This window comes from Anser anser (assembly GCF_964211835.1).
Source record: "Anser anser genome assembly, chromosome: 20".
Lineage (NCBI taxonomy): Eukaryota > Metazoa > Chordata > Aves > Anseriformes > Anatidae > Anser > Anser anser.
In genome coordinates, this window is record NC_139741.1 from 1,211,417 (window position 1) to 1,234,541 (window position 23,125).

The 23,125-nt window shown below is 48.2% G+C and overlaps 1 protein-coding gene across 1 annotated transcript in view; it reads right to left on the bottom strand.

Moving 5' to 3' along the window:
* The window catches only part of KSR1 (kinase suppressor of ras 1), a 67,900-nt gene extending 45,938 nt beyond the window's left edge, over nt 1-21,962 (bottom strand). The window contains 1 exon segment of the mRNA XM_083805945.1: nt 21,596-21,962. Coding sequence (XP_083662071.1) covers nt 21,596-21,874 — 279 coding nt within the window. The 5' untranslated portion in view covers nt 21,875-21,962.
* Nucleotides 21,963-23,125: the final 1,163 nt, after the last annotated feature.

Sequence of the window (23,125 nt, forward strand, 5' to 3'; positions counted from 1 at the left end):
AATCTCTTGTTCAGATGACTGCATCAGAGGAAGGACTCCACTGAGTGACAGTGATCAGAAAGGAGAAAAAACCATGCCCGCTTACAAGAAAATAAAAAGCCATTGTTACTAGCCTGCATGCTATTCTGTAACAGAAATATCCCCCTCCTAAGGAGCAGAGGGAAGACAAAGGGATCCTGTGTTGTATTTTTCTGCCTGTGAACTGACAATTCTGAGCACTGGATACAAATTCATTCCTTAGGCTTTGAGACTTTCCACAGCAGCCAACCAACACTTCGTAGTTACCCAAAGATCACTCACATTTTTCTCAGACTCCTTTCATTTACAGTATTTCATCTCGATCTTTCCAAGAGGAACATGAACATGACAGCCATAGCTCTAAATACGAGCTTCCCCAGGAAGCTTCTGAGAACCAACACACCACACCTGGGCTATGAAAGGCACCAAATGCCGCCGGTACCCTACTACACCTGTCACTATGTGTGCTATAAAACACCGCCGGGTTAATTCTTTGTGCAGCACTCCTCCAGAGTAACAAGGTCAGAAACACGGCGAAGGCCTACAAGTGTCCGAGGGATCCAGCTGTGCTGCAGGTAGTTCCTTGCTTCTCTCAGAGGCACCGCTCAGTGCCCACGCAGCTCTCCTAACATTTCGCTTACGCGGTAGTTTGAAGATGGGAGCACGAGCTCTCCTCCCAAAGCTCAGCTGTTCTGAGGACCTCCACAGATACAAAACTTGGCCCCGCTCAGCCACCACCTGGTGAGTAAACAACAGAGCATGCCAAATTCCCTAAGTATCAGCAGTCTCTTTAGCATCCAGCCGCTGAATCCAAAATACCTTAAAACAGGAAAAGCCCTCTACCTTCATCCTCTCTTCATAGTCGTTTCTCTTGTGTTTTGGCAAAGGGAAATGATAAATGTAACTAGACTGTTTACTCTTGGAAGTGCAAATAACGAGCAGCAGACTATTACTAGCCTTTCAGCTGCGACCTGATTCAAACAATACTGAAATTATCAGAGATTTTCACAGATTTCCCAGAGTGGTGGGTTAGGTCCTGCCTGTTGTCTGGGCTGGCATTAGGGCCTCACCCTTGGTTAAAACACAGGCGTTTGGGAGCCCAACACAAGCACTGCAGCTGCCCAAGCTGGTTGGCAGGCTGGCACTTCATGTTCTGAGTCCACTTCCATAGTCTGCCTGCAAAAGCCCTGCACACTGAATCTCATCTCTACAGCACTGCCACCTGCCAGTCCTTTTCGTCAATTGATAACAGAAAGGGAGAGGATCAAGCACTGTCACCCCAAAGTAGGAAGCTATAGCATTACTCACAATGTCGAGGACTCGCCTGCCTTTCTTCCTGATTACTCAGCAGATGTTCTTAAATCAGTCCTTAAGGCAGTTACTCAGCTCTTAAACGCACCTGCCAAAACCTGATTTCTCAGGACATGCATCTACCAGCTGTGCTCAGGAAGGCATTGCTGCTATTCCCTTGCTTCAGTGAGAAAGTGCAAGACATTTTAAGCAAGACTCGAAACTGTATGATAGCATCAGATACTGCACTGCTGCTGTATATGTGGTTAAAGTACTGTCCCTTATTTTCCCTATCGCAAGCTCAAATCTGTAAGGGCAGGATTCCCAAGAACTGTGTTAGTGAGTTTCTTTTGAGGTCTGCTGAGGAAATAAAAGGCAAATCTATCCTCATGAAAGAAAAGACGATTTCTAAAAAACCCTCAGTTCTTAAAACTTTGTTTGCCATACATGTTACAAATCACCAGTGCCAAGGCTCTGGGTTCTGTTCTAATGATGAAAAAGCAAAGGTTGCTCTGAGCTGCTGCTACCAGCCCTGCTTCCACAGAGACTTCTCAGCAAAAAGCAGTGGGCTCTCTGAATGCATCTGAATGCCCTTGGAGGACAACAGCAGAGGAGCTGTAAGGAAGGGAGAAAGAGAAAAAAAAGGATCCCATAAAAGTTTTTTTTCTTTATGTACAGATGTTTGTACTGCCAACAATTTTAAGTCTAAGAATAACTTAGTGCCATACAGCTGGACGGACTTCGGCTCCTGGGAGTGGGTTCTCTTTTGCTGTAGACATCTTTCGTCCACCATGTGCATTTTATGCTAGCATGTAATAACACATCAGCAGCACTTTTCTCCAAAGCAACTAAAAACTTCAGGCTCCGCAGTGTAACCAGTTTCTAAATATGCAGCCCATTCAGAAAGAGAGAAAGAAACGTTAAGAGAAAGTATTTTTTATTTACAAAATTCACTTTATGAAATATTCCCTACCATTCCGTATTATCAGTTGTTTTTACGAGATGTTTATGATCAGAAAATGTTTACACTATGCAATGAACAAAAACATAAAAGGATGCTGCTGATAGACACTGGCCTTCCATAGTTTCCCAAAGAACAGGCACCTCAAATGCAAGTATTAAAAAAGTGGTTGGGACTTGCGTTGTGTTTCTTCTTGTTTTTTGGGGGGTTGCATTTTGCAGTGAAAATGGAGGAGAGAGATGGCTGAGAAAACCACATGCTTTTTTTTTTTTTTTTAAAAAAAAAGCCAACTATAGGAAATTGCTTAACTGGAATGTGGCAACTTGCCATATTCTCTGAAAGTATCTTTTAAAACAGCAAAACAACCTAATTTTAACAAGCTGCTATGAAACTGCAGTTTGAGATTGTCAAAAAGAACAAAATACACTAAAAGCCCCTCTGTTCAGAATGTTTTTGACCTATAAAACATGTCTCCTCATCACAGATTTTAGGAGGAAAAAACAAAAACGCTGGTATGCTCTGCCATGCAGTAGGAATCAGAGATTTTCAATTTGCTCATCAGCTTTACAGCGTGCTTCCTGAGTGCTCTGCACAATGCACTGAGGCACAAAGCAGGAAATATAGGAATGAAAAATTTTCTCTGGAAACATAACTGAGATTTGGATGCCAAGTAGAAAGCTGATCACCCACAGCTCAGCTCTAGCAAAAGCTCCTAAAACAAATCAAGAGTAAAGTGGACTGTATGAGTTTTCTTTTTCTTTCCTCCGGGTCTGGGTATACCATTATTAAGTGGGAATCATACTGAGCTCGTTTCCCTGGTCAGCTTTCTTTCCTTCCCAGAAAAAAAAGCACGTAAACTCATAGAGCTTATCCTTCCAATTCCCCCTTTTTCTGCAATCCCAAGTGTCCGCAGGTTAGCCGTTCTGCTGTCTCAAACCAGGAACATTACAGTTGCTGGCAAACTTCTGTGTAGCTGACTTACAGTCAGGAGACAAGGTAAAGGGACACAAGCCCAGGAGACCTGATGGGAGGCACGCCTTCAACAAGTATTTCCAAACCAACTGTCATGGAGCATGGCAAGTGTGTCTTGCAATTATGCTACAGCACGTCGAGTACAGAAATTCAAGCTGTGCCTGAGGTATCCTGCGTTCAAGCATCACTTCTCCTGCAAAGCGCTCCTGATTTCCTAGTACAGAAGTATTCACAGACGCCTAGCATATTCACTTAACTGTTGTTTGCAGAAGGCTGAGGATTTGTGAGATTTAACGCAGTTTGAGACATTTACTTCTGTGCAGTTGGGAACAAGGGGGAACCATCATCCTGGATAGCCAATCACCCAGACGCACAGGAGGGACTTCCCTGCAGTGGATTACAGCTAGAAACTGCTTTCTAAAACCCCAGGACCATCCCTCTGAAGGGGTGAGTGTTCAAACGAGGAAGAAGGGCTACTTGAAGATGTTTGGGTTTAATGTGAGATGTGGGGAAGAGCTATGAAACAGAAGAATGGTGTTGCAGGAAGGCTTTACTTGTTGCTTTTCTCCTGATTCTTTTTTAAACTTACTGAGGTGAGCTACGCACAAAACTCTACCGTTTAACTGTGCTGTAAGATTGCTGTTCAGTTGCTGGCTTTCTGTGACTGTGTTTTGAATGAAGTTTTGTACTGGACTGGTTCTCCTTCCTTCCTACTCCCCCTGCTACTCTGCAAGGGAATGAGCAGAAAGAGTGAGGCAACAGGAAGAGTAGGAGTCAGCTCTATAGAGGCAAAGCAGGATGTGACCTCTGTTCCCTAAATAGGGCAGAAACGGTTGGAACATGATATCCAAGCTGGTGTCTCCCTAAAGCAAGGGAAGACTGTATCAAGGACCAAAAGTGAAGCGGTTTATTATGGGTTAGAAACTCTGCATTTAATGACATCAGTAGTGCTTTGAAGGTGGAACTGCAAAGAACTTAATGACTGTTCTGGTGGATTCTTGCTAAAGAAAACCTGAACACTGGAGTATTCAATGAAGCCTCAACTCTGCTAACCTTTGGTCCTGCTCCTACCTGAGAGCATCCAGCTCCTGCAGCCTTGGTGCCCTGCCTTCATAGGGACAAGGTTTCTGGAAACCCGTGTGAGCTGCTCGTTCAGCTGAGAGGCAGCCCTTTCCCACTCCAGCTGTGTCGCCCTGTTAGACCTGGCCTTTGAATTTAACAGCCTCTTATGACCATGGTTTTCATGAGCTGCCTGATCCCCAGCTTTCCAGGGGCAGCATACAGATTACCACCTGGAACAAGGCAATGAGAGTTAATTACCATAAGGTAGTCTCATCTCCAGCTACAAATACAAAGCTATGCAAAGTGTCTTTTCAGTCTCAAATCTAAAATTACTGCATTAGCGCGCAAAAGAGGCTTTACTGTTTAAGTAACCCAGCTCCCCTACTACTTCAGTGCTTCCGTGCTGGCTACAGTTCCAATCAGCTTACTGGTGTTGGGGCTGCACAGACAGGGAAGGTGGTACCCCGATGCTAGAAGTTCATGCTTTGCAGGTAGTGATTCACCTAGTTCAACCTCTTAATCTGCAGCCCAGGAGACCACACCAACTTCTGAACATGCCTGCCTTCAAAGACAGGGCCTTGTCTGTGAAGGATTTCTAGTCCTAGATAAACAAACAAACAAAGCGTTGCAATTAAGATGACTAGCTGGGTTAGTGGCAGCTAGGATGACTGAACCCCAGAGCAGCTACACCCACATACCAGAACAGGGTTGTGACAGCAGGCATAATTGCTCAGGCCATTAAAGTCAGAAATAGACACATCTGCTAGGGCCACTGAAGTCTGACCCCCAGCTTGGGGAGGTAATTCTGCATGTTTCATGCGTGTATGCCCCAACGCAGGAGTTTAAACACATACTGAGGCAAAGGTAAGACCTGTACTCAATACATCTCCAGAGATTAAAAAGGAAAACTCACACCGCTGCTTTAGAGATTAGTGCTCCTTCTATCTCCCTTCTACTGGAAGGGGCCCTCCGTAGTTCCCTATGGATGACTGTTGGACCAGCTTCTTGCAATGCCTCGACTTTATCTTGCTTTTCCTGTTTAGCTGAAGCACTTCTGTACGAAGCTAAGAAAAACTGACCTGGAGTTTGTTTATGCTTTCAAAGGGTATGTGTTTTGTGCTGGAAATTAGTACCTCTAACCAGACTGACTCTGTACTACAATAATAACTGGAAATGAACTCTGGACCATCATCTCCTAGACACTCTGGGTTAGATCACGTTGCGTAAATAATAGTCAGCTCTGGGGGTGGGGAAAGGACAGACTGCAGCACTTCCAGTGACATGGAGCAGCCTGCCTTCTGCTGCAAAGGCAAATACTCTCTCAGCAGCTGCACAAAGCTTCAGAGCAGTGATCATATATGTGAAACCGACAGACACAGCAATGGGAGGAGAGGAAAAAGCTTTGGGGTTACACAGAGGCTGAAGGGAAGGACCAGGCTATAAAGCAAGGTACTATACAGTTTCACTTGAGTTTTAACATTGAGACTAGCAGATAGCCTGTCAGGAGCGTGCTTCAGATATCAGCCCCAGGTAAGCAACACTAAGGCTCCATTTGTCTCGTAACCGTACCATCTGTGATATCTGTGCCATTTCCATGTAAGAATTACTGTGTGATAACAAAGTGCAGTGAAGTCACTTCTTGTCCTGCTTCCACCTTTGTCCTGTCTCCCAAATACCAGGAGCATCAGGACTACAAGCACTTTCTCTGAAATGTGTCTGCCCTACTTACTTGTCAAAAGAGGTTAGAAAAACTGGCTAGTAGAAATGGTCTCGTGAGTAGGTGGACTGCTTTCAGCTCCTGTTCAAGTGAGACTATAATGTGCTCAGCTTTCATTTCGGAATGTTAGTAAGGCTCCCTTCTTGAATTTGACCATTCTGGAGAATGAGGAACAGAAAAAAGGCATAGGTTCAGAGTAGGCAGTCCTCCCTCTTACTGCAGGGGGAATCGCAGAGTACACAACTCCTCACCTCAATAGTCCTTTCTGAGTAACCTTCAAACACACGGGCACATCCTACCTATCTACACAAAAAGACAACAGAGTAGTCTTCATTCACAAAAGGATCATGATAAATGATGACCTCCAAGGAGATACTGGATTTGTTCCTCTAACGTGCTTATGGAGAAGTAAAATTAGGGTAAAGACATGGTTCTGATGTCAGATACGGCCTTCCATAGTGTATATCCTTTCTCCATATATGCAGCTGAGCTTTGTGCTTCAAAATTAAGATATATTACTGCTTTGGGATCTGACCCAGAACAAACTGAGTCGTATTTCCTCTACCTCAGCAAGGAATCAAGCGAGGTAAGACACCATCAAGAATCTGCAAAACTACTCCTTTAATTCCAACACTGGAAGGAATTTAACAGAGGCCAGAAAGATAAAACCATCTTTAAAAGTACTTAGTCATTTTCCAATAAAAAATGGAGCTTGAATTGCATCTACAGCCTGCAGACTAAACACTAAAAAAACCACCCAAGCTTAGACTCATTGCAAATACTGAATGAGCAAGTCGCCTACCTGGAATAAAGATAGTATTATTCATATAGTCACTGCTACAGAACTATCACAACTTCTAATGGACATATATATAAAAAAAACAGTACTTAAATATCTGCGCTGGGAAAAAATATCCTGAACTGGGCCAAAACCCAGGAAGCCTTTGCTACCTTTCCTTGAAAGCCACTAATAAATAGCGTCTTCAGCTTGGGGAACAAATGGTCGTGGATTTAGAGTAATGCCATGTTCTTGGCAAATATAATACTGAGAGCATTCCCTGCCTAGAACAGGATGGGAAATGTATGAATATTCATATAAATATACTAACATTTTTCTTGTCCTTAAATCAAATTCTACTGAAGTGGAAAGAAATCTGTGTGGACTCTGAAACGGTCCCTGGTCACAACAGAGAGGTGACACAGTAATGTGCTCTTATAGGAACCTGGAACTTGGTACAGGTTGATCTCCATATATTATTGGCCACCCAGAGGCCATTCAATGAGCTAGGAAATTTGGTAGGATGAGTCAGATCAATGCACGTAACACTATTATTCACGTGGGTAATGAAGAACAGCATTCATTTTTTGAACTCTACGTTAACAAGCCCACCTGATCATCCACCTCTTATTAGTTCATACAAGACTTGGATTGGACATTGTTTCTGCGAGTTAGTAGTTACCTTTAACAACTCCTGGTACTGCCTTCCTTCAATAAGGCAGAGAAAGAATCCTTTTGCATTCTAAAAATATCCACTTTCTCAGTTTGTTATCCTTTGGTATTTGAGTGTTGTTTTTCATTACCTTGCCCCTTCAAAAAACACTTACTTTGCATCAGACCAAGTGAAGACAGTACGAACAACACTTCTGTTGAAATAGCTGGATCTTCGAGTGAGGGTGAAGGCCACACTGTTCAGGGTATTCAACCTTGAAAGGCACTTAAAAAAGAACTGAGCAGGCATAGACTAAAGCTAAATTCAGCTCTTACTCTCATTTTAAACTGTTTCAACTCCAATGTCTTCAGCACAGCCACATTCAGTAACTACTACTGTAAATGAAAAATAGGCTCGCATAACCTGGCATTCATTGAATGCCAACTGGATAACCCCAAGGAGCGCAAGTGAGGTCCTAAGCTAAAGCCAGCTGTACTCTTTGCTAAAGATATGTCACTTACGTGATAGCTTTAGCAGACCAAGTGTTCCATCAAGTGATATGGCTGTAAATAATTTACCAGCAGCCCCATAATACTTGATTAAAACCTACTGAAAGAAAATCTAATTAAATTGCCTCAGAAAGAACAGATAATTGTATGACAGCTGCGTAAAGGGCAGATGGTGAGTGGAAGCTCATCAGAACATGAAGAAATATTTCAGAAAAGGGTACCTTTATCTGTACTGTGTTGTGATGACCTCCACCTGTGTGATGCTGACTGTTCTGGGGATCATTCCTCCTTTCTGCCTCTGGGCATCTGAACTGACAGCAAGCGTTCTGGCTCTCCTCATGACTGGCATTTGGGCACCTGTGGAGTAAGTACCTAATCTCTTAGGCAGCCAGGTTAGAAAGTGCTTACTGCATCTTTTAGTGATGAGCAGCAGACGGCAGGTAAGTTACGAACCACATGAGTCACAGAACCGGCACTTTTTTTTTTTAATAAAGGCTGTATAGAGGAATATTAATGAGTACAGTACTTCATAGAATGGCTTGAATTGCAGGGACCTTACAGATCATCCCGTTCCATCTCCCCTATCCTGGGCAGGGATGCCACGTACCACACCAGGTGGTCCAGGGCCTCGTCCAACCTGGCCTTGAACACCTCCACGGATGGGGCATCCACTGCTTCTTTGTGCCAACCTGAGTGGAAACCGCTGCAACAGAATATTCAATACTTTTTTAAAAGGTAGCAATCCAGGCACCCAGAAAAATAACTCTTACCCACATTAGAAGATGCAATACCCAAAATAAATCATCCCTTTGTTCAGACCAGCCCTCAGCTGCAAATATATATTTATAGCCCGATTTGTCAGCACCTGGAAACAGGTTTGAGGATGTATTGCTAACTGCCCTCTCCACATCCCAGCAGTGAAGGCCAAAAAAAAAAAAAAAACCAACCCACCAAAGCACACCAAAAAAGGAAATGAAAAATACTAAAATCAAAATTTGACAAGTCCCCAAACACACCATTTCTAGACAGATTTAGAAGACAGGCTTTCAAGCGGACAATAGTCATTAAGGAAAAAGATTTTTCCAGACTCGTTCACCTGGGAGTTCACTACTGCACATACAATTGCAACTGCAAGCAGCAGGGGCATTGTGATCCCCAGATCGCCAGACACCAAACAGGAAGGGCTTCCTGCTTTGGGGTCAGACTCTCGGCCTAAGCAAATAGGTCCTATTTCATGTGAATCTATACATGAAAAGGATTTGAACACCCTAAAAATCAACTCCAACAATTTGTGCATACTAACCCTAAGGTTTTTCCATCCTGAGTGAAAGTGCGTACTGTGTCACCGGCACGGTGGGTGAAGGAGGGCTGGTAGCATTAAGTGCCATTGTTCTCATTTTACAAATAATCTTCGTGTACCCCAGCAATTTTCCAAGGGACTTGGAAAGCTCATGAGCACCGAACCAGCACTCCTTCCTGAGCTGGGACACTGGTCTCCGGATAAACCTGCCTCTTTCTGCCCACGTCTCAACTGGCCAGTTTTAAGCTGAGGATGGTCTCCCCATCATTTGGTAACCTGACAAGAACAAAGACAACAGTAACCCTTCCAACAATTGCAGAAACGAGGGTTCAGCTTGGTCTCTGAGTTTGTCTGTCCCAGCTGGGATAAGAGAACCTACTGCCCAGAGACAGGCTCTCAGCGGAATTACACATGCTGCTGGTGCAGCTACATGAGACCAAAGTACAGCTTTGATCAAACTACCATCCCGATACAAACACCACGTTATCCACACGGATCTCATGGAAGCTGCCATCTATTTGCAGTTAGTTACACAGATGTCGGGTACACGAAGTTTTTGGTTATGAGGGGAAATCGCTAGGCTATCTCACAGTTTGAAAATAAACACTGCAAACTCACCCCTCTCCTTGGTGGTTCCCCCAGCTGCCACCACGCAGGCTAACTTGTCAGGCACCTTTCCCAGAAAGGAGAATTGCCAGCCCAAATGCTCGTGATTTAAGGACAAGAAGGCCACGCACTTCAGAAAGGCTTATCCTCAGAAAACTTGGCAACTACCTGCACAGCAGCATGGAAACCGTACTGCTCTCTGCTGTGAGAAGAAGGTACTTAAGAGGTGGTACAGGACCTCCTTGAGGAAAAACCCTTAACATCATTTTTCCCAAAGAAATGAGCCATTCTCACTGGTAAATTTCAAAATCCCTCACCCATTAGGGTGGCTCTCCAGTTTTCCCCATGTCCTCTGCCCCAGAATTTGAAGCTAGATAAATCTTAGAGCCACAGCAACTTGCATTAAGTGGCTGGAGGTCAGGCTCAGCATTTAGAAGAACTCCAAAGAATTCTAGCAATGCAGAGACTTGCAGTGCTTGCTGATACTGTTCCCACAGCTCAGACGCTTTGTCAAGAGAGACCATGCTGCTAACCCACCCTGCAAAGCAGTCTGAATGTGCAGATTATTCTCTGCAGCACATGGGGGCCATGCCCGGTACGGAAGAGACCTCACACCACGCTCCTCTCACCAGGAAGAGGGGATCACAAAAAAGGCCAGGCCAGCCTACCTACGTACAGGGCCAACGGTGAGCGAAGGGGAGAGGCAGGGATCAGGCCACGCACCGGCTCGTGTTCTCCCCCTCCCTCTGCCCGCTGCTTTCACAGCTGCAGACACAGCCAAGGCAGGAACATGCAGGAGAGCCGGGTCGGGCCCTCTCTGCAGGAGGTGTCTGCACCACCGAGGCCAGAGGACAAAGCCCTGTGAGAAAGCAAAAAGCAAAGCAGCTGGAAAGACACCGCAAGGTGGAGACAGCCAAGGGGAAGCTCTTGGAGGGACTGAACCATTCCTGAGGGACCAGGCTTGCCATCAGAAAGGCACCTCGGCCACCAGCACTGGTCACTGCTGCTCCTCCTCAGCCTTCCTCGCCCCGTCCCAAACAGCTCTTAGTGGCTACACGGCATCACAAAGTCAACTGCCACAGCAACTACCTGCGTAACTTGCTGCCTTTAGAAAGAAAGGCATCTGGCCGTTGTCAGCTCTGCCTTCTCCTCCCAGTGCTGCCATGAGAAACCAGAGGTTCAAAGCCAGATGTTAAGGCTCTCTCGAGTCACCCTTCTTGGTGGAAGCGTTCACAGTAACACCAAGATCTGTTAGCAAAGCTCCCCTGCCAGGCCAGAGAACCTGCTCCTTCACCAGGGAACGGGGCAAAGGCAGCGCGCCTCAGGCTACGAGGAGGGGCTATAAGGAGCACTGCCGCCACACGGGACTTCACCCGCGAGCAGGGCTGCGCCACGCTGCACTGCTGCTGCTGAAGTGCTTGTGTCTCACCCAGATGAATGGATAGATGCTACTACAGTTTGAAATCTTACGTTGTCAGGACTCCGCTAACTTCAAAGCTCCTAGCTTCAGAGCACAAACTAGTTATTCTTGGCAACTGAGGCAATTTGAATAACACAGAAGAAAAAAGGAAAGAACACATCAGTGGAGCTGCAGCACGCCTTGGCAGCAGGATGTTGTTGCAGATTGTTTCCATAAGAATCAAAAACTAAATATTAGTGTCACACCAGCAGAAGTATTCAGCCACGCCTCCAGTCACCGAGTGGCAGCCGGTAACAGATGAGGCCCGTTCAGTCAGATGCAAATAGGTAGCTACTGCCACAAAGGTGCACTGAGCATCACTGTAAAAAAACCCTCCCAAGGAGCTGGATTGTATTTCCTCCACACACAGCCTCAGCAGAACCCCAGCCAGAGTTTCAGTGCAGCAGCTGAAGACCTGTGCTTCTAGCAGCTCTCCTTTCCCCCTCCAAACCCTTCTTTCACAGACACCGCCCAGGTCGCTAGCCGTGACTGCGGGTGGCCCAGGGACCCGGGGTGCGCTGACCGAAACTCTGCCCCATTGTACCCACACAGACCGTCACCAACACAGCAGTGGTTAAACCAGGCCCGCGGCACGCAGCCAGTGGTTTTATGAATATTATGTTTGACCCACAAAGCAAGACCAAACCAGTTTTAACACACATAATATCCTGGCCTAATACAACTGGGGTTGACAAGCCCTTTGACTTCCACTCTGAGATTTCTCCCACCTTAGCTGTGTAAGCAAATGCTGCAAGTCTTTGGCTTACTTCAATGCTATCATCGCCTTCCTCTTCCGAAGAGCTTAAATACATCCCTGTGTTTCGCAGGAAAAACAGAAAAAGAAACCTTCATTTTTTCAAAGGGAGCAGGTTGAAAGTCTATGCAAATCTCCCCAAAGGGGTCAGTTCCATGACACCAATACCTGTTTTTTTCAGTTGTTTCCTTAAACCAAGGGAGAACAGGCAAAGATACAGCTTCCAGCATTCACTAAAATGCTCTCTGATCCACACGTGCACTAAGAGTGTCTAATATTATTAGCTGGCACTGCTCTGAGGCACTCAGAACTGTCTCTACTGAAATTGTGGGAGAGTTAAAGTTGGAAATTTTATTATGTGGAAAGTTTCAGTTTTGGTCAGAAAGACAAAAGGCCCGTAAACTGAAATGTTCTGCTTGGCAGATGAAGAACAGCTTTTAAAAGGGAGACGTCTGAAAATCAGGAGTCTTCTGTGGAAAGTTCAGTCTAAAACAGTTTTCTCTTCCCTGAAGCTTTAAGCAACAAAAACTTACCACTTCTGCTTATTTCAGTGCAGCTATGCAGCTATAGCCATACACAGGATTTAACCCTCTAGCTTACTAAAAAGGTAAGAAGAAGAAAACATTGCTCTGGACAATGAAAACTGTTGCTAGAAAATTCTCTGTGCTTTAAAGATGGGTAGGGAAACAGAGAGAAGTCCTCCTTGAGCACTCTGAGGCAGCACGGACGACACTGATGCGCATCTTCCAGTAACTACTTTCATTTGCATCGTCTGATACCTTAAAGAGGTTACACCTGGTTGAGGTTTTCAATCTGGAAAAAAGTATTAATTTCTTCTTTCCAGTTTATTCAGCATCACCAAGAACTAAAAATAAAACCTCACGCTAGAATCTGCAAGCCTCAACAATAGCCCCCCCCAGCAGCAGCGAGAAGCTCGAGACTTCCTTTCTAAATTTAGATTGCTTCAGACAGAAGTGAAAGTTCTTTGATAAACCCCACGTTTTAGAAGCAAATAATCAGGGCAGGAAAGTGCTTGCCCACTCTTCTTTTAAGCCTCCCTGCACAAGGCTTCTGGGAAGTGCAGGTACGGCCGCCCAGGAGGTCCCGACAGCCCTCGCCCAGCTCCACGCAGCCCAGGGGAGGGCCTGGGCCCACTGCGCCCGAGCAGGATTCCTCAGCGCCATGCCAGTCACTGCTCTGTACATCTCACGGCTTCCGTTATTAGAGCCATTCCCCTTGGGATAACCAATAATCATCAGATCAGAGGCACTCCACAGCCCCTGATCCAAGCGTGACTCCTTATTCGACTGACCACGTGCCCCGAGATGCACACGATGCGAATTAGATTTCCTCTCTACGCACAAAAAAAGTGATGGAGGCCTGGCCTTTGTTGTGTTCAGAACACATTCCCAGGAGAAAAGACAACTAGATTTTAGCTTTAAAGCCAAATCTAAAACTACCAAGAGCAAGATGGAGGCACCGCGTCCAATTCCAGATCCCAGGAATGGGTAGGGAACGGCTGCTGAGCGTGGAGCTGCTCCACTGCAGCGGCTCTCAGACTTACACCAACAAGTATCCAGGGGGTGCTACAGAGGACTTCTGTAACCCCATTTCCAAAGCCATTAAAAGGGTAACTGCTGTTTTACTGCCTGCTGAAGAGCCACTGCCTTAACTTAGGGCAAGCTAACGTCTGCCTACAGCCACGTGCCAACATGGGGCAGAGCCTGTGGTGAGTCTTGGCAGACAGAATCAGTCCTCTAAAACGCAGAGCGCCACGACAGACCCTCCCTACTGCAACGTAAAATAGGACATCCTGGTCAGCGGCTTATTTCACACTGTGATGGGCCAGGGCACCCTTCTTTGTCTCGCAGGGCAGGGGACGGAAGATGACACACACACAAACCGTTTCGAGGCAATGAGCAGCACTGACCACTTTTATTCTCAGGGGGTTTTTGCAACTGGACGGAGAATGCCCTCGGCCTGCAACAGAGCTCAGCCTCCAGCCCTCAGTACTGTCCCCCCAACAACTTCCTGAAGTGTAACCTAAAGAAACACACGAAACCTTTTGTTTTCTCCTTTTAGGAAAATCACTAAGAAAATAGGAAGCTGCTTCTTTTTTCCCCTCGCTAATTAAAAATGTATTTGAGTCAGTCATCTAACCACACGTTCTGCGGGCACCATCTGCTGCACCTCCCTCCCCGCGTCACTTCTGGCTGACCAAAAGTAGTAGCGAGTTGAGCTACAAAATTCTTAGCCCGTATTTAGGTGGGAAGGTTTCTATTGGAAAGCTGTCTGCTGTTACCTGCCATCACGGCTTTAGTTTGTAGGAAACAAGTGATTTTAGGTATTGCTGAACAATGTCCCAAATAACACCTGAAAAGCCTCAAACAGAGCCCACGCAGGTAAATATTCCATCTTTGAGTCCCGTTTTATTCAGTCTATTCCATACAAACACTAAAACCTTTCTGGTGTCACTGCTTTTCCCACTATGCTGAACGTCCCTCTGCCAGGCTAAACTTGTACTCTTCTGCAGCCAGCTGCAAGCTATTTCCATCTAGTATCTCATTTTTCCTTTTTTTAAAAACAAAAACAAAAAACACTCGCTTCTTGGAAGCAACAACTCTAGGCAGCTCCTCCTCTGCTGCGTACTTGCATAACCACACCGGTTTCTACAGCAATTTAGAGCATCATGGTACAGGCTTCTGTTGTTATTTGAACAGCCTCAAGTCCAACGAGATTTGCATCTTCCACCTACCTACAGCCCCTACAGCCCAGGCTTCCACAAGATGTGCTGCACAACAGACACCTATTAGCAGACTGGACTGTGATCCACACAAGCCCAAAGAAATCAGGCCACATGCTAAGGTTTTGGTTTCAACCTCAAGAATGCTCCAGGGTTCAGTTTAAAGCTAACTCGTGCAGAAAGGTTTACAGTGCAGACAGTGGGCTGCGGCAGAGGTGGTGAATGTCAACCAGCCCAGGCTGCAGGGAATGCTACAGCTGCACCAGTGAGCGCTCCATGGGAGCGTGCATGGGGCAGCACAGCTGGGCTGGGACATCCCCCTGGGGTCTGCAGGTGGCACAGGAACTCTGTACAGCTCCAGCTCACGGCAAAGGACACCTGTGAGCACCTGTATACTTAGTGGCTCTCAGCGGTCCTTCTACTCATCAGCATTACAGAATATCTCTAGTTTAACTTGGGACTGACCCTCTCTGAGATTCTGGGGGCACGGACCACAGCCCCCAGCCGCCCTCACTCAAGTTGTGCCCACAGGGAACAGCTGCAGTCAGAGCCAAGCCAGACTGCCAAATTTTCTTAACCACGCTGCGCTAGTCCTTGGCTGCGTTCAGACTCCCACCGAGAAGCAAGAGTGCCCGCAACACTCCCATGCACAACTGCTCACACGTTGTATCTTGGAAGGGCTGTTCCTTTCTTGTGGAACAGGCGCGTTTCCAGGTGTGTTTCCAGACTCAAAGACCCCCAGTTCCTCACACTTCTTAGCTGTGGCAACTGAGCCACCGTGCTGCTGTAGCAGTCGGATGTGTGGGACTGCTCCATGGGAGGGAAAAACGAGCTGGGAGGGAAGTCTCTACGAGATGTCTGAGTCAGTATCCCTGGGTGGTGCCACCTATATACATCATTCTGTGCCTTTCACCACAGCAGTAATCGAGCCAATACATTCTCCAATCCCCCAAACAGTGGGAAATAGCCAAACATGATTTCACTATAATTTATCTTTTGGAAAGAGAAAGTTCTGCTATTGGCTGAAAACAAGGATGGGCAATCATAGCCATAAAGGAATGGTGAGGGTTTTATCCCTCAAGCATCCAAAGGATTACACAGTCTATGCTGGAAATATAATTTTAAGCATAACTATTCCCTAAATAATTCTGTGTGTCACGTGACTTCTTTTGTTGTGTTCCTATTTATGAACAACACCAGGTGATAAATGTATGTAGCACCACACCGACTCATATCTGTAAATCTGTCACTTGTATGCAGCTGTAACGTTCCTTGGGGTTTTCCTTGCGTAAAATGCAGTTACAAGCTAGTGTTTGAACTTCAGTAGCAGACCCAGTTCTGCTCAGGTGCTACCTGTCCAAGCCTCGTTACATCCACAGGCTTAGCTAGATACAGCTGGAGTTCAAGTTGGGCTACTTGACTGATTAAATCAATTCTGAACCTGCAATACACATCAGAATTCATATGTGGAGACTGAGGCTTGTCTAGCACACCAGACTGCGGGTTCCTGTTAGTGTGTGTAGGCACGCACGTACAGAGGTCTCAGCTCCAGGCTCTGCTGAACTTTCCTGAAGTTCAGTTGCTGTAAGGATCTCCAAGCTGACTCTGCACAAAAATGAGCAGGAATAATTCTTTGTGTGGCCACTGAATTATGTCAAAGCAGTCTCGGAGAGACAAAGGCACTGTAAGGCCTTACTCTGATTCTTTCTTGCTTCCCAATTAGCGCTTCACAGAATCCAGCCAAGGAGCAAACTACATATAAACCTTGAAAAGTGAAGAGAAGCCTTTTTCATATCTTCATCTTTATGGTAATCTTCTCATCGCCACTTATCCTGGAAGCTCCAGGTAAATTAAAACATTGCTGCCTTTTTTTTTTTTTGTGTCAACTTTTATATAGAATCAATGGTAGGAGATAAGCCAAATTCCATTATGATGTGCAAATCCTGATCATATACAGAGACACTGCCGCAAAGAAAAGACGAATGCTACAGACTTTGTAATGTGGCTTTCCGTCCATCCAAGTCAAACAGATTCTCTGTTGAAACTTCTCTTAGATAAGTGCACAAGTTTAGGAAAAAAAAAGAAAAGTCCTACAGAAAATAACAATCACCTTTGAGAAAAAAAAAATGTCTTGCATATATACAAATAGTAAGATGAAGTAAGAGAAGGAGGTCTCTTACATAAGACCTGCTGGAAAAGGAAGTTTTTTTCAGCTGAGCAAGGCTCATAAACATGTGGCTACAGGTTGCAGCTTGGCCTGAAAAATTCACTACTCCCACTACTTACAATTTACAAACACAGTCTTCCTTTCCTTATGCATACCACATGTCCAACTTCCAGTCTGCAAGTTTGGATGATTACGATTCCTCTTCCTCTCCTCTCGTTTCTTCACCCATTTTCAAAGCATTTCTTTCTTCTCAGAGATTGGTAAGAGACAAGCCTTTCCTAGTCAAATTGCCAAGTGCATCAAGATTATGCTAAAGCAAGCTCGAACGTATCTAATCCACAGGTATCATTCAGCCAACTTGAAAGACTGATTTGCGAAGCTGTAGACTCATTTGTGACACAGCACAGCCGGAATCAGACTTTCTCCTCTGGCATTACATTTTTTGGTGGTGCTGAACGGAAGACGTACCGGAGGGAGAGGTCAAAGCGATCTCTGCACACTGGTCCAAGAACATCTCTATCACAGACACAGTCCAGCCAAAGAGCAGTGACAGTTTTCCTCAAAGAGCAGACAGATCTTCACAACACACGCTACCTCCCCGCCCCGACACTCCCACCATGAGCAGTTTGGAGGCAGCTTCATTGCCAGAAACACTGGAGCTAGCTCTTACGATGTAAGAACCACAGTAGAAAAAAATACATCTGCAATCTAAACAGTCTAGGTCTCGGTTCAGCCAGGTCCTGCCTCATCTTCGCTGCAATCAGGCTAAAGGAAAAAAATAATAAATAAAGGTGTCCTTAGCCTGGCAATTCCCACAGTTTACTGAACCACCTATGCTGTTTCCACACAAGAGATTGAGAAACCGTAGGAACTCTCCTTGCAGTCAGCACATGGGACCGTATCCTCCTCCGCACTTCCAACAGAGTGGCTTGAGTTGCAGTGGTAGAGGTTTCACGTGCCTCACTACGGATCGTCAAGTCTGGTCCTGTTATCAGCTTCGTAGCCAGAGACAGAGATCCACAAAGATCTAATTTTCCCAAAGAAATACAGCTAAAAATGATATGCTTCTAACTTTGCAAAACCAATTTAAGAGTGATGCAAGGGATTAGCATAGAGACAGAGTTAAAAACTGTGTATTTTTTTTCCAGAGACACCTGGGGTAACATTGGGTGCTTACCATATGGTAAGACAAATTTTGCTCTCTTAGGTACGGCTTAGAATTACCATTATTTTCCATTTCAGTTTTGCAGTCTAGTTGAGAAGTGAGTAACCTGCGAGGACAGAACTGAAAGAAAGCCATATACCAAAGCGTCGGGTAAGAAGAAAAACACTCACGCACTTATTCGGCTAAATACACAAAAATTTAAAAAAAAATACAAGACCTTGTGGTATCAGAGAACCTACTCTGCTAATAACTAAACTAACACAATCTACTTTGCACTACAGGGAAACTCCCTGCCCTTCTAAGAAACAGCCTTCATGCATGTGAAACGGGCAGCTCATGTAACACATCTACACTGACGCGTTATTTGCCAGTAATTCCCACAGCCCTTTCTTCCCTCCTCTCCCTTCTGTATTACAGAAAGCTCTCCCTGCAGTCTTTAGACCATGAGTGCTTATTTTTTCCTGTCAGGGTCCCACTTTGACATCCTTATCTGCTGTGTGCTTCGGTTGGAGACCTCATGAGCAAGAGGAATGAGGAAGGACTTGAAGCACTTCAGTAAGCTGGGAGGGACGTAAGCACGCACAGCCTAACCCTCAGTTAGGGGGATGTTCTCCGCTGAGGCACACGCACGTTATGAATCACGCGGCATACCTGATGGCTATCTGAGCTGCGAATAGACTTGGAGGAAAGCAGTGCAAAAAGGACCAAGAGAGCAGATCTTGGGTAAAAAAAACAACACACATTTATGTTCATTTTCACTGGTGTTTTAGGCTAGTAAGCCCATTCACGTTACAGCTGCCTTCAGAACGTTACCTCAGGGCCGGGAGGCCGAGGCGGCAGTGGCCACACGCAGCTCCCTGGCTGCACGACGCAGGGCAGCCGCGTCCACCTGCCTCCCTCCTACGTGCAGGTGGTCAGGATGCCTGCGGCTGACAGGTACCAAAGACTGTGTTCAGGGAGGCATCCTGTTAAGTTCACGCTTCTGACACCAAAACTAGACACTGCAAAACTTGTCAAAATATGAGCTATATACAGATTGCATTACAGACGCTTCCCTGCTTTTCCGTTCCTTATCAATGTAAGTTCTTTGTTTTTATTCCAAACTGATTTTTGACTTCGTACATTGGACTGTCCTCAGAAGACACACGTGCAGCCTCGCATTTGGCCTCGGGAGCTACTTCTTCAACTTCAGAGTCAGGTCCCCTCCCTTCCCAAATGAGTACTTCCCACTTCCAGTTTGCTCCCCGTACCTATCTTGCGTTTCATCTCAGCCCTGTGGCTTTGCTATACAGTTTACCAGTTACACTAATGCAGCTAAGTTTTCATAATAATTCTTCCACGAAGAAGTTTCCACGTAAGAACAGAACCAAAGCACAGATGAGGCTCACAGGCCCAGCAACCATACCACTACCTCATCGTGGCCCACGAAGCCATCCAGCTCACCAAGGCCAGCGAGGGAAGCCAGCAGGCGCTGGAGATCTCCAGGTGCTTCGCTTCACCACGGGAGTGCCTGGCGAGGAGCTGCCCTCAGCGCGCACAGTCACTGCACGCTGCAGCCAGCTTATCGGCAACACCGGCTCCAGGCACCATCAGAGCACCTGTCTGGGCTGCCTCGATCTGGTAGGCAAATGCGTACGGCCACACATGCGTGCGTTTCTGACACATTAACCATAGCACAGTAGTCACGCGGGGCAGTGCCCCAGGCGGGCCACCTGTCACTTGAGGCAGCCCACCACCCCGGTGTCCCTGCGGCACGCCACGGGAAATTACAGCTTAGAGAAGTAAACACAGACCCTCGTCTCCTCAGCCTGGGCCCTGCATCTGCAGACAAAGCCACGTCGGGCTGGCGCAGGGCTGCTGAGCGCCATGCCTGACAACAGGCCGTGCCCGGCAGCATGTACCACGGCACAGGCAACGGCACGGAGCAAAGGGCAGAGCCCGTGCCCCTTCCTGGAGCTTCATGGGCTGGCAGAGATCCAGTTCTTGGTTCAGTTCCCAGAGAAATCATACACTGGACAGTGCATCAGAGGATTTTTTTTCTGATGAGGGACAAATTTTACGACCACTATTGAATGTGGAACCCGTTTATTTAAGCAGATAAACGTTCAAAAGGAACGCGCACACACACTTGGCAGCCATCAGCAGAAGCTGTTTTTGTTGCTTTAAGAACAACCTGAAGATGACAGCAGGCCTTTAAACTTTTTAAATAAAGGTTTCCTTTTAGAATGGGCCCACCAGCAAAATACTAATGATCATTTTCCAAACTGATGGTGATTTACATTGTGTAAGCATTGAAAAGACAGTCAGTAGGGTTGCCAAAAGCCTACATAAATATTGTTTCAGAAAGAATAGCCTTTTGAAGGCTATTTGGAGGTGGCAGGGGGAAAAAGAGCACTCCAAATTAAAAAAATAAAAAATAAGGCAGAGGAAGAAGAGAAGGAAGAATGATAGATTTCTAAGAGGCAGTACCAAGAGCTACCACCTATTGTTTCACAAATTTTTTCCAGCCTTCATTTCTTAAGCGATGGGTTTTACAGCACGTGTGTTTGTTAGAGCTATGCGGTTGTAAGGATTTTCCTTCCTTGAGCCTGATGCTCTAGCTCGATGGCCCCCAGCGTCAGGCTAGAGGAAGGGACCACGGGCCTTCACGTGAGGCTCCTGCTCAAGGACGGCGCTGGGTGGGAACCGCTTGCTCTGCCCAGAGCAGCATCACCTGCACACGAGGCGAAAGACGGGGGGTTATTAAGTACCTAAAGCTCAAACGAACCAAACAAAACCAAATCCAAATTCCCTTTCTAAATACTCGCGCAGACCCGTGTGCAGACTCAGCCCTCATCCGGGAGCACCGCGCGTCTGGTGCACGAACAGTGTCACAGAACCTCCCCGAGCAGCACGACCTCTCTCCCACACGGGCCGCGACGCTGCTCGCCCGCCGCACCGGGGCGAACAGGGCGGGCTCCGATCGGCAAACCGCGCCGGGGCCGAGCGGCGGGCCTGGAAGGGCGCCCCGGGAGCACACCCAGCGACCTGGGCACACCTCGGCCCGCCCGGGGCAGCCCCCGGCCTCCGCCGGTCCCCCCGCCCCGCGCCCGCCCCGCGGGGAGGCCGAGCGCCGCCGGAGGGCCGCGGGGCCGCGCAGCGCGCGCACGGCAGCGAAACGCGGCCCCCCCCACCCTCCCTCCCCGCGGGCCCGGCGCTCCCCGCACCTGTCCCCGGCTGCCGGCCCCCGCCTCCGCCCTCCCGGCACCGGCAGCCCGCGGGATGCCCCCGGCCGGGGGTCCCTGGCAGCGCCCGCCGGGCCCCGCGGCCGCCCCCCCGCCGCCCCCGTCCGGCGGGGCAGGGGCAAGGAGCGCCCCGGGGCCGGGGGAGGCGGCGGGGAGGGGGCAGGCCTCGGGCCCCCGCTGCGGACACCCCCCCCCCCCCCCGCACCCCGGCCCCGTACCTCCAGGGTGCGGATCTCCTGCTGGGTGAGGTCGTTGGAGGCGGCGCACTTGGTGCGGAGCCCGCGCAGGTTGGACAGCGAGATGTCGATGAGGTCCTGGAGCAGCCCGCACTGCTGCAGCGTGCTCCGCACGGCCGGCAAGCCCCGCGCCGCCGGACACGGACCCGCACCCGCACCCGCCCGGGGCCCCGCGCCGCCGCCGGCCGCCGCCGCCTCGCCGCCGCTCCGCTCCTTCCTCTCCAGCATGCCGGCGGCTCGCAGGGCAGCCGCTCTATCCATTCCTCGGCATCGGGAGGCCGGCGAGGAGAGGCGGCGGCGGCGGGGGGAGCGGCGGGCGGGCTGAGAGGGAAGGCGGGCGGCAGGGAGGGAGGGAAGGCGGGAAGGCGGCGGCTCGCCCCGCCCCGCCCCGCCCCGCCTCGCCTCAGCGCGGCTCTCCCCGGGCTGTCGCCGCGCACTGACAGGCACGGGGCCCAGCTTCGCCTGCGGCCCGCCTCAGCTCCCCGCTGCCCTCTCGGTCCCCCGCAGAGCCCCTCGGCCCCGCCGCCGTGCCGGCCTCACGCTGAGGGAGCCGTGAGCGAGCCCTGAGGGGGCCCTGGCGCAGGCCCGCCCGAGCGGGAGGCACCGGCGCGGGGCGGCCCCTTCACCTCAGCACCTGAGGGGCGGTGCCGGGCGGCCGCAGCGCCCTGCCGTGGGCCAGGGCTCCGGCCATTCCTGCACCTGCGGGTGCCAAACGCTGTGAGGAGGTTAGCGAAGGTTAAAAACGGCATCAGAAGTGTGTTTTCAGCCTGTCACGGTGTGAGGAGAGGAGCCGGGCCCTCACTGACAGGGCTCTGCCGTTACACCACGGTGTAAAATACGGTGTAAAACGCTACACCACGGTGTAAAATAAATACCAGCCACGTTCTCGCCATAACCAAGTTGCCTACTAAGGCCATAGAGTGCTCTCCTGAAGTAGCCTTTCCCAGATGTTCTATAAATCGGCCAGATACATGTTTTATTTGACATAAACGTCTACCTAGTAAAGAATAAGTGCAGGTCTAGCACATGAAGTGGGCATTATTATAAACATCTTGTAGTGAATATAAACACTCGAGTGCAGGAGTTGTACGGGTTCACTCATATCATCAATAGGAGGAAAATTTATTATGGCCTTGTGGAACCGCCGTGGACAAAGCTTTCAGCACAGGACCTCGAGGAAGCCGGTGCGGGGAGCTGCGAGTCCTGGCTGCCTGGAGACCTGCACAGGGCCGATGTATTGTGGTAGGTAGGAGATGTCACTGCAGGAATAATGCCTCCCCGCTGTTAGCAGGGTGAGGGCTGTTCGTCTCATGTGAGGGATCCAGAAGGACAATTTAGTTGCACCCTGCTGGCAGAAGATTGCCTCTTTAATTTGTGAGAGATTGACACCAGATTTTAAAAGCTAAAATGATACCCGAGCCACATGTGGCAATACAGTAAAGAGTTTTATGCAAAAAAGGAGGGAATACACTATGAATATAGGGCATGAGGCAGTGGAGCAGGGCAAATCTG